A 16,780-nucleotide genomic window follows, 5' to 3' on the forward strand; every position below is an offset into this window, starting at 1 on the left:
TAACTGGACCGAGCAACCTGAATCTGCAGGGCTGCTTTTTTGTTTAATGAGTTTTTAGTCGAGGTTTGAATCTTTTAGACTGTACAAAGTCAGTAGCTTTGGAAAAAAAAAATATTCTCCTGCCTGAATCTAATCAGCATTTATCTACAGAGGCCTCTGACTAGATGTGTCCCCGCATGTGAGTTCACACCACTAGACGTCTGCTCGGCTCAGCTAGCTCTCTGGAGCATAGATCTTTATCAGGTGCTGAAGTTCGGTCGGGAATCCCGAGACGGGGCAGACACGGTTGGCCTTCACATACGAGTAGATGCAGCGGTAACAGAAGACGAAACCAGAGGTGGACAACACTGTGGCATTCACGCGCAGCTTCTGACACAGAGGACAGCTCCTGCTCTGGACCTCTGGCCCAGTCGTCTCACCACCAGACTCCTGCAGGTGGAGGGGGGGAGGGGGGGCAGGCAGGGTGGTGAGGGTTTTCACACAGATCTGGTTCTCTGAGGAGTACCACCAGTCCAGGAACTGCAGGAAGAAAACGCCCAAAGAGAGGGAAGTGGAGAGAGAGATGGCCACCCCCTTCGCCGTCTGAGACACCAGCCACCAGGCTCGCTGCAACAGGCTGCAAACACACACGAACATTGACCCATCAGTCAGTACAGTGTTGCCCTGATCAAGAAGGCTCCTCCGGTTGGTTCTGATCCACTTTCTGGTCTCCACGCTGGAGTTTAGGAAGCGGTCGGGTTTACAGTTTTTCTCGATTCCTCACATTCTCCAAACAGTAAACACACATCCATAACATCTCACCCAACTTCCCAAACATCACATTTTCAGGTCAAAATGAAGCTCTACACTCAAAACCTTTCACTCTTGGTGAAAAACCAGACTTGGCCTACAGACATCACACACAAGGCCTCAAAAACACACACATTACAACATAGTAGTACACATTGTAGCTGTTGCTCTTCCACACAAACATTTCTACATGATGAACACGTGGTGCTCATGTAAGGTTTGTAAGTGGTTACTTTTAATAACTTATCTATAGAATATAAAGGTATTCAATACAATGTAATATTCCATTAAAGTATGGTTTATCAATATTAACCCATTCACTGCCAGCTGTTTCCTGATCACTAACGGCCTTCGCTGCCAGCGTTTCTCACCGTTTTTACTGTTTTTTTAAGAGTCACAGAACGTTGCGCGCTAGCATGATGTCGACGCCAAAACAACCAAAACAAAGAGGAGACTCACCTCTTACATCAGGAAGAAGCCGCGTGTTTCGAGCGTTATCCGTTCTTTCATAATCCGTTGTTGAATTGTGATCGGCAGACGCTTTTCCGGTTCGCGCCTCACTTTTTTTACAGAAACGGCCCAAAACGATCTCCTAACACATGGATGTGATGCTTCCTGAGCATGTGATCTGTGACGTATGCGGATGAAGATCGGCTTCAGGGCTGAGATGTTTGTTCTCTGAGCGCGGGGGCTCGTTGCGATGCTCAAACAGTAAAAAAATGCAAATGACGACTTTAGTCGTCAATGGCAGTGAATGAGTTAATGAACCTTTGATGTTCGATTGATGATTGTAGGTACTTTGGGTATAACATAACATAATGCCACATACACACACACACACACACACACATGTGGCTGAGACCGCGATGCTTTTATAACCTACAGCCACAGAGATGTGACAGGCTCAGCCTCGCCTCAAGGCTGCTGTGGCTACATCGTAGCTCATCACCATCAGTGTGTGAATGTGTGTGTGAATGAGTAAATGATACACTGTAGTGTAAATCACTTTGGAGTCCTTCCTCTGAGAGGCGCTTTACAAGTGCGGGTCATTTATCATTAATTTATCATTTACATGGGACCTTTCACCCATTGGTCAGACGGAGTTCAAACTGCTGTTGTCAATTAGTGTAGAATAATTTAGAGCTGAAGAGGGCGCTGGACTTAAGGTTTTAGGCTGAATTTTAAGTTTTTAAAGAAAATGCACCAAAAATAACAACTAGACATGTCTACAACACTACAATACACTTATTTATACAAGTTATCAGCAAAAAACCAGATTTTGGTGTGACTTTCTCTTTAATGAACTTAACTGTATTGGAATGTTTACGGTGCGAAGTCATAATCAAGAGTAAAGTACCTCTTATCTGCTGTGGGGCCGATGCTGCTCATTTTCTGCTCCATGACTCGAATATCCTGAGCACTGAGGCGAGCCAGCCGGACGTTGGCAAACCACATCAGGGGGCTGTGAGTCCTGGTGACCCCAAACACAAACAGCAGCTGCTGGCAGAAGATCCAGGCCTGCCAGGCTGAGCTGACATATGGGTAAGCTGCCACTGCTGCTCGATACAGCCGCTCTTTCCGGGTCTGAGCCAACCTGATGGAGAAGTCCTCCTCATCCCTCTGCCGTGCCAGCCTCACCTCCAGCTTGGCCCGTAGGTACGGAGCCAGGCACAGAAGAAGAAGAGAAAGCCAGCGGGACCTCCTGAGCAGACCTAGGTGAGCTGGAGGTGCCTGCTGGCCTGAAACCCTCTTCAGACCATAGAAGTTCTCCGAAAAGGAGGCGCTGCAGTGACGCAGGAAGTGGTTCTGGAGGATCAGGTCCAGCAGCAGGTACAGTTCATCAAAGCTTCTCCACAGGAAGCCAAAGTGAGACGGGTTGGATTCAGCCAGAACCTGCAGGGCCACAGACCTCTATGATGTTCAGAAAACATTTGTGCTTGTGCAGCAGAGCTGAGTGCAGCACACCTACCCTGACGGCATGCCTCAGCGCTGGTTTCACTGCCTCCATCAGTGACTCCTGGGCCAGAACTTCAAAAATGGAGGGCTGCTCACCGACAGCGGCCGAGGTGAGATGGGCTCCAGCCTCCGCCATGGCTGCTGCTACAGAACCGGGTCCTAAAATCCAAACCACTCTGAACTCAAACTCACCTTTATTCACAACAGGTCAACACAAAGTGCTGCTGTTCTGTAACATTTATATAAATTATCATGTCCGTTATGTTTGCTAGCACGAGTAAAGGTGGAATAAAGCGCTCTTCTGTAGAACCGGTGCTTATGATCACGGGAGTGTTTTAATGTGTGACTGCACACTTCCGGCGACACTCACAGGTGAACTCTCCTGGGTTCTCTCCCACCTGCAGCGGCACCACGGGCATGGACATCTAGACAGTACCCCTTCCGAACCGTCACCGTGCTAGTGGTTCCGGTCCATTGCGCGTTCAGACCTACTACAGAAACACATTTTTACAGGATTCTAAATAATTTAATGCTTTCTGTTTTTCAGCGGTGGACAAACTCACGTCCGGCTGTCTTCTCCGGCTGTTGGCAAGAAGCTAACAGCGCCGCGAATCCACGACAGAAGCGCTAAAGCTGCGTGAGACCTTGCAGCAAACGTCTGAAAGATTGTTCTGTCGCCGCTCACTCCTGTAAATTATTTACGTTATTAACCATTAAAGTCCATTCCAGCTGCTTCCGGAACCGGAACTTCTTCTACAGCTGCAGCGGAGCTTACCGCCACCTACTGGATGTGCGGGGAAGTGTCTCATTTAGGTTTCCTTTTTTCCAATTGTCCTCCAGCTCCATTAAACACGAGTGTTGGCAGCCATCAAGCGCATCTGCTGTCATTCTCCCGAGCTTCACCATTTAGTTTAACCCCTAGAATGCCAAGCCCTTTTAAAACAGACACAGGAATAAATATAATATACTTTATTAATCCTGCAGTGGTGGCGTTTACTCGTTTCAGCAGCACATACACATGGAGAAAAGGAAGCAGAAAAATAATATGATTACAGATAAGCACACAAAGGCTATTATTGTAAACTTAAAACACTAAAAACAACAAATAATAAAGGAAACTTGGGTTTCCAGAAATAAATGATAAATGACCCGCATTTGTATAGCGCCTTTCTGAGTCAGAGGACTCCAAAGCACTCTACATTACAGTGTATCATTTACCCATTCATTCACACACAGGTGGTGATGAGCCAATCAGAGAGCTGGGAGGGGGTGAGGCACTTTCCCGCCTTCTGACGATCAATAAAATGTAAGTTAAGTAGAGATAGGTCAGAAAGATCAGATACAGCAGTCTGTTATTGGCTCAATATTCGGCTTTTTATATTCACTCCAGTGAGACTTGATTAGAGTGATCCTTAGTTCCTTCTGTTGCCATGGTAAAAAATGTCAGTTATGTTGGTAGTTTTAAGTGTAGAGAGCTCAGAAAACCCAAAAACAGCAGTAGGTTATCGGCTCAGAATTAGACTTTCTACATTATTTCCAAGAGACTTGTTTGTGGTGATCCTTGGATACATGCGTTGCCATGGTAATCTATTTCTCAGAATCTGGTTAATTATAAGGTACAAATAAACCATGCACCCACACATATTCGATTGTCAATGGACATCAGTGTATAAAAGCGCAATCCTGTCCTGATGTTTGAATAGATTGTAACTAGGAAAATGGAGGCTCCAGCCCCTTCCGCCCAAGACTACATTAATGTGCACATCATAATTTACAATTAAACAGCATTAGCCCCGCTCAGTTGGCTTCATTAAGAATAAATAAATATATGATGCAATTTATACATCAATAAAAAATCATTTTGGTCAATAATATGTCTTAAAGAACCGCATTGACCTGAATATAGGACGAGGTTTTTTCATTGAAAATAATTTTAAATGTGGGGTCGTCTTATAATCGGGGTCTAAGCTTTCACACATGCCGATATTTATCTGGGGTCGTTACACGACCAAAACAGCAGAGGGCGCCAGGCTGTATGTTCTCAACCGGAGAAGAAAATGGAGACGGGAGGTCTGCAGCAGAGTGGATTGAAAGTGGGGCAAGTGAACAAGCTACCAAGGCAGAGATATGATGCTAATTTTAAGATGACGGTGGTCAATTCAGCAGAGGCATCAAACATTGCATGCATAGATGTATTGGATGGCAGTGAGGATGATGTTCAGTGGGAAGAGCCGGCAGGTGTAGCAATCTGATGGTATGGGACCTTAGCAGCATGAGAGTGAGTGAGTACAGCAAGGCAGAATAAAAGCCTCATTTGGCTCCTCTGAATAATCAGAGGTGGAGGACTCAAACTTACCTGGATGTCTTATGTCTTACATATTTTGGAAGTTGTGCAAAGAATGGATTCCATTTCTGCATTCCTGTGGCAGCCTGCCTCCCCAATTTTATTTGCACATTAAACACATCCACCAACACATTCCACGCAAACACACACTTGGGGCTTTGGGAATGAGCACACTCAGCGGCATATGGCAAGGGGATCTTTCAGCCTCATCCCGAGTGCCGGTGCCCACTTCCAGTTTTAAACTGCACTTAGACACAGGGCTTTGGGTGCAAGTGGGGTTGTGTGGTTGCATCAGCTGGTGTAGGCTAGATGATGCCTGAACTGCCTGCTCACCCCAGCCATGGAATACACCTCATCAACACTCACTAACACTGTATTGGAGCAGGCAGAGGGAGACTAGGGGTCTTAGCATACCTCTGTTGTCGCTTGGCTTCCTGGGGCTGGACGCTAGGAGTGGGAGCTGGCTGTCTGGTTGGGGTCTGGAGTATTGGGTTGCTTTGCTTGGCATTGGGTGGGTGTGTCTGCTCATCATCACCCCAGCAGAAAGGAGCTAACTGACTAAAGTGAATAGGGTGTGTATGCGGAGTGTGAATGGTTGTCTAGTGTTCATTTTTGCAAGTCTTAGGTTCCATGTGTATGTGTGAGCATGAGGGAAGGAGTGTGTGGCTGTGTCTGGGTATGACTGTGTATGTCAGGTGGAGTCTTGGACTCCTCTCCTGGGATTTCTTGTGCTGCTACACATCTTCGCCTGCCCTCCCCTTGCCACACTGGGTGCAGAGTGTGGTGCCTTGGTCTGCTTGTGTGTTCGCGGCTCCCGTGTCAGGGGACCTAAGATTGTTGGCATCTGTCATCAATCAATTCCGGTGGCTGCCTGGTGGGATCTGAGTCCCTGGGCTCTGTTGGGTCCCCGGCAGGGCTGGTTGCCTCTGGGTCCCCGGTCACTGGGTTCCTGGCTTGAACAGCTTTTAGGTGGGAGGCTGCGGGCGGGCCTGTGTGCTTGCTGCTGATATCTCCCGGGACTTTGCCGGCTGCTGGTTGTGGCCCCCTGGGGCAATCCTTTTTTGCCTCTAGAGTGGAGGTTGGTGTTTCTTTGGTTACAGTCTCCCTGGGGTCCCTGCGCTCTGGGGCAGCCCCTGGATCTCTGGGGCTTGGAGCTCCCTCCATCTTCTACACATCTTTGGGAGGCAGATCTGTGGCCCCTCACACTCTCTATTGGACGCTGCTATAGAGAAACCTTACATCTACAAACACGTGTACGCAAACATGTGCTCACATGGTGCTCTCATAAGTATGGACTTGGGCATTTTCAACACGTCTTAAGGCTGTGGTTGGCACTAAATGCACTGTGAGTTATTATTGTGTGATTGTTCAGTAAAACAATGTTGATTATATATTTCCTCATTAGGTTGATGCAGTGATAGCTTGCTCTTGTTGTACTGTTGTGTGTCCCCTTTTTCTTGTTTATTTTTCTCTTTCTGCAGGTCTAGAAGCAGACTCTTGTTCTTCTTCTGGCTCTTTGAGAGTACAGATGCTTTTTTCCTCTTCTCCTCCCTATCTTTCCCAAGGTTATTTGTCTGTCTTTGGGTGTACGGCGCTTCTGCATTTTTTCTGGAAACTGGAAATTATTAAAATGGACCTGGTCAGTTGGTCTCTCAATGCGATTGACAAAATTTTTTCAACAATGAGAATGGGAGAAGGGGCTCCCGGTTGCCCCTCTGGGACAGAGCCAGCTGGGCATTTCATGGACTCCTGGAAACAGTGGAACCTGATCTGCCTCTCTCAACTGTATGTAGAGGATTCTGAAGATGTCTAGATATTCGTGGTGTTGGTGTCAGGTTTCCTGCTTTTTGGCCTGAGTGACTACCTGGTTTACCGGAAAATTTATGAGCTGTCGAGGAATATTGGCTCAATCCCGGAGCTCAGGGATGGATTACACCGCGCTGTGAACGCACAAACTCATATAATTGTCGAGATGAGTCGTAAGCTTGGAACTTTGGCTGAGATTCAGACTCTGGCACAGAAGGTTGATTCGATCACGGAGCGAGTTGACGGGACAGCACGGATTGGGATAGATTAATTACGCCATTATTGGATTCAGAGGGGTTGAGGACCAACGGAACTTTAAGACGGAGAGGAAATTATCTCTGTCTGACCCCAAAACAGTTTTTATCTGAATCTGGTGCCCTTGAGCCTGTGAGGCTGAAGTGAATACTCCCCCTCAGAAGAAATGTAGAATGCTGCCGTCGCCATGGCAACTCTGTCTCCCTATCCCAGCCTTAGCAGGACTGAGACCGGTGAAGGCCGTTGAATCGTTCCTGGAGTCACTGCGCTATCTAAACCCAACGACCTCCCCCCTGTCCAAAGCGCTGCTTATCACGGCTGCATGCACTGATATGTGGAGAGTCCCAACCCTACCTCCCCACTTAGTGGACACTTATGTTGTGCAATGTCCGAAGTCTGTGTGCATTTCTGTCTGAGGTGTTTTTTGCATAGCAAAGCTGTCCTCCCTGTGGAGGGTATCTCTGAAGTGCCTTTTTTTTCCTCCACCTGACTGAATCCTCATATGAACCCTCTGATATCTATTAAGGTAGCGCAACCCGGGTTGCGAATGACCACAGTCACCAATTCTTGTCATGTGCCTATGTATGTATGTCTGATCTCAGAAGTGTGTGTACTAAAACTCTAATTTCCCTCTGGGATTAATAAAGTATCTTTCAATTGAATTAAATTGAATTGAATCATTGATTGCTTATTTTTATGGAACCCCCCTACCTCTTACTTTTGTCTCTTCCTTTCTCTTTCACCAGGCTTGTCACCAGCATTCAGACATAAATTATGTTTGCTTCACAGCCAGACAGGAAACAGGAAAAATAAATAAATAAATAAAATGCCTCATTTGAGTTTTGTTTTCAAATGTCAGCAAAGTTCTGATAGTTTGCATTAAAATAGTATTTTTGCTCAGTATTTGTTCTCAAATTTTCAATAAAAATTGTTTATTTAGAGGACTTCCAGTTATGCCTGCCATGTGAGAGGACTGGCACACCACTGCTCTGCCACCAATCCTTCTTTAAAACACTGAGAACAGCTCCATTCAGACGAGAATAATAAAGGCTTAAGTTCTTTATGATGCCTACAACTCGCAAAACAGACCCAGCGGTAAAGTCAGCAACCAAACAGCCTAAACTGATGGACCCCCGGATTAGCAGTGACACACCGAAAGCTAAGAAAATGGCTACGAACGACGCAGCAACGGTGGTAATGAATGAAGAGAAAGCAAACAAGATTCTAGCAGCGATTAACTCATTAAAATATGAATTCTCAGCGAGACTGGATAATGTCATGGAGGCAATTGAAAAGGTATGGAAAGAAACCAATGATTGTGTTGAACGAGTAACCCGGGCCGAGCAGCGGATATCGGGAGTAGAGGACGAGCTGCAAAGCCTGAAGGCCGACGTTAAGGATCTAAAAGAACATAAAGCAGCACTGGATGATTAAATCCTCAACCTGGAAACTAGAACCAGGCTGAATAATCTAAGACTGGTTAACCTTCCGGAGGGGGCATAGGGACCGGACCCATGTGTTTTCCTGGAAAAGTGGATCCCGGAGGTGCTGGGTTTGGCGTAGCACTGGAGAGGGCACACCGCATCAGTCCAAAGGGGGACACGGAGACACGGCCCAGAACTCTCATCATGAGGTTCCTCAGTTACAAAAGTAAAGTGGCAGTCATTGCTGCAGCACAGAGTAAGATCTGCAGATGTGGCAGATCTATGAGTGTCTTGTAATAATATTACGTCTGCTTGCACTGTCTTTAGCTGATCAAAAATCTTTAATATTTTCTCTCTGGAGCCAGCTCCATGCACGTTCCATGAGACAAACTTTAGTGCACCCATAGATGTGTGTTTGAGTAGCTAGAATATGACACCTTCATGTGAATAAGATGGAATAAGTACTTATACCGTAAATCCTCTAATACAGGCCGGTATTCAATTAAAGGCCGGGTCTCCAATTTAGGCCGGTGTCGGAGTCGGCGGAGGTGAATAAAGGCCGGTCTCTTATTGTGGCCGGGTGGAATGTGGTAACAAGCAAGTACGGGGGTGGGGGGTGGGGGTTTGTGTCATCGTCTCACTTTTGATTTGCCAGTGATAGACCGCGAGGGTAACTTTAACCATGCGGAGGCTGTGCCAGAGCGTCGGTACTGACACGCGATCGTTCATGTCGGTTCATTTCCTTTAAAGATTTCTGTCTTTTATTTGCGCCTGATGTGTTTCGCTGCATGCTGTGGAGCGGGGCACATCAGCTTGTCCTCCGGTGTGCCCGCCAAGCACGGAGCACTCCGCTGTTTTTGCGGTAGATCTGCCTCCTGAGCACGGCCACAGTAACAATCAGGTGTCGCCACATTTAACACGCGATCGTTCATGTCGGTTCATTTCCTTTGATGTTTTCTGTCTTTTATTTGCGCCTGATGCGTTTGGCTGTGGAGCGGGGCGCATCACCTTGTCATCCGGTGACGCACCGATCACGCGGCCACCAAGCAGTGAGCACTCCGCTGTTTTTGTGGTCGGTAGATCTTTTAGAACTGCAGTTCAAAGGTAACTCATAAGGTGAATATATATGAACCCAGGTAGCAGTTTCTCTTTAGGATTGAGAGGAGATGCAGGAAGATAATAAACAGGCAGGACAGAAAAATAGTCAAATAAAAACAAGTTAGTTTTTGTACCTGGTGGTTGCAACAAACAGACACCATTGAAGGTAATCAGAAGTGAGGAACAGAAAATGAAATAATTATTTTAATGTTTAGAGCAGCAGGAACTCTGAGAGGCTGCAGGCGCATCAGTGAGTTTGCGGCTGCTGCGCAGGGGGAGGGGGGGGGGGGCTGAAGCAGAAACTACCGTTGTTAAAAGAAATGTGTTTAACTTTGAAAATGTGGCCGCAATTTTGTTTGTCAAAAACTCCAGCGAACCATTAGTTCATTTTGCTCAAGTAGAAATAGAGACCTGCCTCTAATACTGGCCCTCCTTCCAATAAAGGCCTGGAGCTTGATGAGCTTCAGTCAAATACAGGCCCGGGGCTGTATTAGAGGATTTACGGTACTTATAAGTACTTATGTTAATAAATAACAGAAAATAAATAAGAATAATAATAAAGACCCAACAGTGTTTGTGGTTGTATTATGAGACTCATAAATTGTGCTGTAGATTTAATGTGTGTGTGTGCCTGTGTGTGTGTGTGTGTGTGTGTGTGTGTGTGTGTGTGTGTGCGTGCGTGCGTGCGTGCGTGCGTGCGTGCGTGCATGCGTGCGTGCGTGCAGTGTTGGAAAGTTGTGTGGTTGTGCCACAAAGATGTAAAGGTCCAGAAGCAGATAACGAGGAAAGGAAAGAATTATAAAGGTTAAAGAAGAAAGAACTAAAAAGAAAAGGTGATGGGGTGTGAGGTGGTGAAGAACAGGTGATCTCATCATCTAGAACACGGATCTAGCAGCTATTTAATCCTGACGTGCTCAAACCCAGTGAATCCTGATAAGAACAATAAATGTGTGACCTGATCCTCGCTCCTTATAAAGTTTGCTGTCCACATAAAGCTTATCCACCGAGATGACAGCCCTCTTCCCATCCTGGATCAACTTTTTGCGCAGTGGGAAGAGGACTCGGCGCCGACCCAGGATTTCCTCAGGAAACTGGTCATTTACGCTGTAGTATTTTCCTTTGAGTTCTCTTCTGTGGCTTTTAACAACATCCTTCTGTTCTGCCACGATGGGACGAGGTCTTCTGCTGTCCACTCTTCTAGCTCCAAGGCGATGTACCTGGTGAAAGGTGATCTTTTGTACCGTTTCTTCAGGTATCTTCATTTCGGTCTGGAGAAAGTTCTTGATTGTTTGCTCGCAGTTCTTCACCCCTCCTGTCTGCTCCGGCAGGCCTGCGAACACCAAATTATCCCTCATGCTACGGGCCTGAAGGTTCAAAACCGTCTCTTTGAGAATCTTGTTGCCCTGGGTGATCCGCTTCACTCCCTCTTCCAGGGAAGAAACTGACTCCCGCCGAGACGCGTTCTCAGCAGCAAGCTGCTGCGCCTGCTCCTGGCTGAACTCTAGAAATGTACGGAGGTTCTGGAACTCCTGATGTAGAACCTCAAGCAGGTTGAGTCGCCCCTCAAATCCCAGAAGCCTTTTAACTATAGAATCTAATAATTCTAATATGCCCTTACGGGGAGATGAGGCCTCAGGTGAGTCCTGAGGACAGCTCCTCTTGGTTCCAGGTGTTTCCGTCTCAGCTGCTGATTTCTTCGGACCCAGAACAAAGAACTCAAAAACTTTGTCAATACAGTTTTGTAAACTTTCTAAATATTCTTCACTCACCTCCAGGTTGAGTGACTTCTACTTACCAGATTATTTTTTCCGTTGTCAGTAAATAAATTGGGCGAAAATGCGTCTTAATTGTTTGTGGATGTTTGTTAACAAACTGCCATCAGCTTCAAACGCTGCTGTGTCCGGTGATCAGCCGTCAGCGCATGCGCGTCTCCAAGCAAAAACCCCGCTTCAGTTCCAGCCTCATTTAAACTAATATAGTCCTCTTGCTGCAGCCAGGATTCTGTGAGAGCAAATAAATCTGATTATCACAAATCAAGTCATTAACTAACAAAGTCTAAGAAAAAATAGACCTAATGTTCAACAACCCCATTAAATTTTTCTAATTTTCTGCTCAGTTAAATTTGTTCTAATATTTATGAGATTTCCATGATTTTCTTTATTAATCCTGATATTTAATCTGTGTGATTTTGGTCGTGGGCAGGACACTGTCTCTATGGGGTAGTGGGTGGGTAACAGTACAGAAGCTGCAGAGGGGTGGGTTAAACTACGACTCTGCTTCCTGGTCTGGACCCTGGGTTGTCATGGAGGACTAATAAAACTGTCCATGTTCCTAGAAAGAAGAGCTGCTCCATCCAAAGAGGGATGGATGCCGTCTCTCCGCATCAGACCAGGTTTTCCCCAAAACGTTTTCCAATTATCAATGTAGCCCACGTTGTTTTCAGAACACCACCTAGACAACCAGCGGTTGAAGGACAGCATGCGGCTAAACATGTCGTCACTGGTCCAATCAGGCTTTTTAGATGGAGGCATGTTGGAGGCAGGGCAAGGGAGAGCTGCCTTTACCGACTGTACACTCCACCTCCCTCTACTCCCCCACTTGTCCAGATCTAGGCTAACATCAGATTTTAACCATAGGCCCTATCAAATAAAAAATGTTTTAAGCCTATTCTTAAAAGTAGACAAAGTGTCTGCCTCACGGACTAAGGCTGGGAGCTGGTTCCACAGGAGAGGAGCCTGATAGCTAAAAGATCTGCCTCCCATCCTATTTTTGGATCTTCTGGGAGCCACCAGTAAACCTGCAGTCTGAGAGCAAAGTGCTCGGTTAGGAAGATATGGAACAATCAGGTTACTGATGTATGATGGAGCTTGATTAATAAGAGCTTTATATGTGAGAAAAAGGATCTTAAAATCTATTCTGAATTTAACAGGTAGCCAATGTAGAGAAGCTAAGACAGGAGAGATATGATCTCCCTTTTTAATTCTCATCAGAACTCTAGCTGCAGCATTTTGGACAAGCTGAAGACTTTTAACTACATTCTGTGGACTTCCTGAGAGTAATGAATTACAGTAATCCAGTCTTGGTGTAATAAATGCATGAACTAGTTTTTCAGCACCACTCCTGGAAAGGATGCTTCTAATCTTAGCAATATTCCAAAGGTGGAAAAAGAAAATCCCACAAACCTGTTTAACCTGGGATTTGAATGACTTGTCCTTGTCAAAGATAACACCAAGGTTCCTTACTTTGTTCTCTGAGACTAATATAATGCCATTCAGGTCAGATGATTGACTAAGCAATTTCCTTTTCTGAATTTCTGGTCCAAAGATGAGAACTTCAGTCTTGTCCTGATTTAAAAGCAAAAAGTTTTGAGTCATCCAATTTTTTATGTCTTCAAGACAAGCCTATAATCTACCTAACCGATTAGGTTCATCAGGGTTAATGGATAGATATGTAAGGAGAAACTGGTTTGACTCAGTTTTATTGTAGCGTTGTGGTTTTATGCTCTTTTATAAAAGAGGAACCATGCTACGTATTAATTCGGAATATTAATTTTTAATAAATCAATAACCAAATTTTATATTGTTAAGAAGACTCAAAGGTTGTTTTCATCGATAAACTGACGATAATATCTGTGTGTCTGTGTTTCAGTTCAATGAGGAAACCAGTTTGACGATTAAAAGTTTTAATTCTTCAAATTAAACTAATGATTTTGAAATTGACAAACAAGAAATAACAATCAACATTGGCAACTTGTGGGACAATCTTTAACAGTTGATATGATCAAATAGACCTTGTGGTGAATTTATGAAGATTGAGAATGTTGTGATATGAATGCGTGTGTGTATCTGATTTTGCTTCAGGAAGAAACAGGTGTCTGAGTGAAAAGTGATGGTTTGGATAAACTTAGGTCTTATCAGAGAACTGCATCAAACGCTAAACACCGTGCTCTGTCTCACCGAACTCTTGTGGACCCTCTTTCGGATCCGGGCCGTGGAGGATGTTGTGGTTCATCCAGATGACACCAGCGGCTGACAGGGGAGACGTAGGTGTCGAACGGAACCGGTCCAGAGTTGCCCTCGGTACACGTTGATGGTAAAGCGTTTTGTCGATGCGCTTTCTTAAGTTAATTCACTCAGAAATCAAAAGACTCGGTAATGAGTCTGCGTTAGAAGTTGCGATTCAGCTATTCTGCCTGGCTTGGCAGGAACAGCGTGAGAGAGGGGGGAGAAACGAGCCAACCGGCTCCCCCCTTTTAGCGTTTACTCAGGTCCTCTCTCTTTCGTTGTCAAGCACGAACTGAAATCATAAGACTGAAACTTACCAAAAACCTTTCTCTTCTCAAAGCAAACGTGTGCGTCAGCAAATGTGTTTGGAGTTTACTGTGAGAATCTGTGTGTGGGTGTGTGTGAGTGTTTGTGTGCTTGAGTGTGTGTGAAGGTCAGTAACAAACATCCTCAAACACCATCTAATTAAGTATGGATTCATTAAATCTCTTATAATTACCCAAAGCATAAGAATCATTCATTTGATTAAAACACATTTATAATGAGCAAATTGATGATTAAACTTTTAACATTCAAAACAAGAAAAGGAAGTTTAAACTTTATGTTTTGACTTGTTCTGGGTACAATTCATGGAAACACGTCTTCTGGACGCTGCAGGTGGCTGATGTTATGGCTTCTTCCAGACTCTCGCAGACTTCATGTCTGCAAAGGTCCCAATCTGTGTGTTAAAGTTCTGAGCGACCCAGTCGGGTCAAACACCAGCTTTGTGACAGAAAACCCATATTTCCTCACGTTACAGATATAACTGAGTATCGTCAGCATAACAGTGGAAGTTTATCCCATGCTGTCTAATGACAATTGGAAGCATGTATAGTAACAGGGCCGGAGTGGGACACATTTTCAGCCCTGGAGTTTCAGACCCCAGACCGGCCCACTTAATGAATTATTATTAAAATCATGTTAGAACTTTATATGTATAGTGTACAAAAGCACACTACTCGGTAAAGCCTTGTAATTCAGTGCAAGAAAGAGTTGCTTTACAATGTAGGTTTATTTGAACATCAGTGCACATCTCCAACATTGTTCTTTACAACACATTCTCTAACAATATAACAATCTACCTTCTGTTCAAACAGCTGTTCTGAGATTTTCAAACCTTTAAAATGAAATGACTCAGCACTCCCTTTCACACTTTTTCCAGTTTCCCTAGACTCACCTGCACACAATTAAAATAATCATCTGTAAAGCTTTAGCACATTTGATATGGAAAACACATTTTTTGTAACCAATTAAAATATTTTCTATGGCAAAATATGCAGGCTTATTTCATTTTACTTTCATTCTAATAGCGATCTGTTGTGGGCTTTGTGCATTTACTAACAGAAATACAACAGGTCACTACTATTATTTGGACATTAAAATTATTATAATGAAACTGATGTTTGCTTGTTTGCACATGAGTTGGCTCACCTTCTATCCCAAAAGGAGCAATACCCTCACTGCTGGCTCCTGGCTCTTCTTCTGACACTACATTGTGTGAAAATTGTCACAATTCAGCATTCATTTTCCTTTTTACACGCTTTCTGATCAATGCTGAATCATCTAGCATTTTAGAACACTTTCATATAGAGCCAGGATAGTTTTCATCATATAAATTTTAATAATATTCAGTTCACTGACTCAATAAGTAATCCTACCTGTACATGTCCGCTCTGGAATGGTGGGTTTCTGCCTGGTGCTTATTAGGCCTACTGGATCTTGTGGGCTACAAGACAGTTTGGTGGCATCAGTCACATCATACTGTTAACTATATTACATAACGTTATGTCATGACGCCATATAATTCATTATTGATGCTTAATTAACTTGAATGGTGATTTGCAGGTAAAGTTTAACATCTTGACTTGCCTTACCCGTTTTATCTTCATTTGAAGTTAAAGACCGCAAGCTTGTTTGAGAAAAAAAAGTGCTCATTTTTGCACATTTAGCTGCATCTGTTTCCAGCGCTTTCCTCTTTTTAATTCTTGCCTTCTCCGTGCCACCCTTGCTCTTTCTACTTTCCATCTTTCCGTCAACTACGTGGTGCGCACAGGCGCATACGGGGGAAAAAGAAAAAAAACAAGCTGCAGCCTGCAGGTACAGCCAGCCAGAGACAACCGGGAGGAGCGTATGAGATCAGCCCGGCGGCCTCAGTGCTATGACTGAACACCGGCACCAAAAAATAAAAATAAAATGATAAAAAACAAAAACGAGAGCACCGGCCCATGCGGCCCAAACATCACGCGGCCCACTGGGAATTCTCCAGACCCTCCCGATTAGCCACTCCGGGCCTGTATAGTAAAAAGAATTGGTCCAAGCGCTGAACCCTGTGGTACTCCACAAGTAACCCTGGAGTATGAAGAAGATTTGTCATGTACATTTACAAAATGAAATCTGTCAGACAGGTAGGATTTAAACCAGTCTAGCGCTGTTCCTTTGATCCCTACAACATGTCCAAGTCTTTCTAAAAGAACATTGTGATCAACTGTGTCAAAGGCAGCACTGAGATCTAACAAGACTAGAACAGACACAAGATTCTTATCTGAGGCCATGAGAATATAATTTGTAACTTTCACTAATGCAGTTTCAGTGCTGTGATACTCTCTAAAACCAGACTGGATCTCATCAGACAGATCATTAGTGTTTAGATGCTCAGATACTTGGATGGCCACTATTTTGTCCAGAACTTTGAATAAAAATGGAAGGTTAGATATTGGTCTATAAATCATTGGGTCATCTGGATCCAGAGAAGGTTTGATTACAGCAACCTTAAAATCCTGTGGTACATATCCATTTACTAAGGATAGATTGATTATATCTAGAATGGGGGCTGTAACCTATCTAAAATGCAAGTTGAAGGTTTAGATGAAGCTAATATTTTTGATAACTCTGAAAGCTCAACTGGATCAAAATGGTTCAAACACAGATGAGGTTCTACAGTCACCTCTGATGCTGCCTCACTTACTGAGGAAGAAGAAATTGAATTAGGGAGGATACTAAAGATTTTGTTTCTAACATAATTAATTTTACTTGTGAAAAATCCCATAAAGTTGTTGCTGCTGATG

General features: G+C 44.4%; 1 protein-coding gene across 2 annotated transcripts; it reads right to left on the reverse strand.

Moving 5' to 3' along the window:
• Positions 1-24: 24 nt before the first annotated feature.
• On the reverse strand, positions 25-3,479 carry pex12 (peroxisomal biogenesis factor 12). Of its 2 annotated transcripts, none has more exons than XM_015969268.3 (5): positions 3,309-3,479; positions 3,116-3,233; positions 2,759-2,904; positions 2,147-2,682; positions 25-616 (listed from the first exon to the last, which is right to left on the reverse strand). In XM_015969268.3, the coding sequence occupies exons 3-5, from the start codon at positions 2,879-2,881 to the stop codon at positions 214-216; spliced, it is 1,062 nt and encodes a 353-aa protein (XP_015824754.1). In that variant the 5' UTR covers positions 2,882-2,904; positions 3,116-3,233; positions 3,309-3,479; the 3' UTR covers positions 25-213. The 2 variants fall into 2 exon arrangements, with proteins under 2 accessions (XP_015824754.1, XP_015824753.1); XM_015969267.3 differs by having other exon boundaries at positions 3,116-3,236; positions 3,309-3,474.
• Positions 3,480-16,780: the final 13,301 nt, after the last annotated feature.

The sequence above is a fragment of the Nothobranchius furzeri genome, chromosome 18 (genome assembly GCF_043380555.1).
Source record: "Nothobranchius furzeri strain GRZ-AD chromosome 18, NfurGRZ-RIMD1, whole genome shotgun sequence".
Lineage (NCBI taxonomy): Eukaryota > Metazoa > Chordata > Actinopteri > Cyprinodontiformes > Nothobranchiidae > Nothobranchius > Nothobranchius furzeri.

Coding starts and splice junctions, on each gene's coding strand:
- pex12 (XM_015969268.3), bottom strand. CDS start 2,881: ATGGCGGAGGCTGGAGCCCATCTCACCTCGGCCGCTGTCGGTGAGCAG. Junction 2,683..2,758: donor CGCTGAGGCATGCCGTCAGG/GTAGGTGTGCTG, acceptor GTGGCCCTGCAG/GTTCTGGCTGAATCCAACCC. Junction 617..2,146: donor GGCCCCACAGCAGATAAGAG/GTACTTTACTCT, acceptor GTGTGTTTGCAG/CCTGTTGCAGCGAGCCTGGT.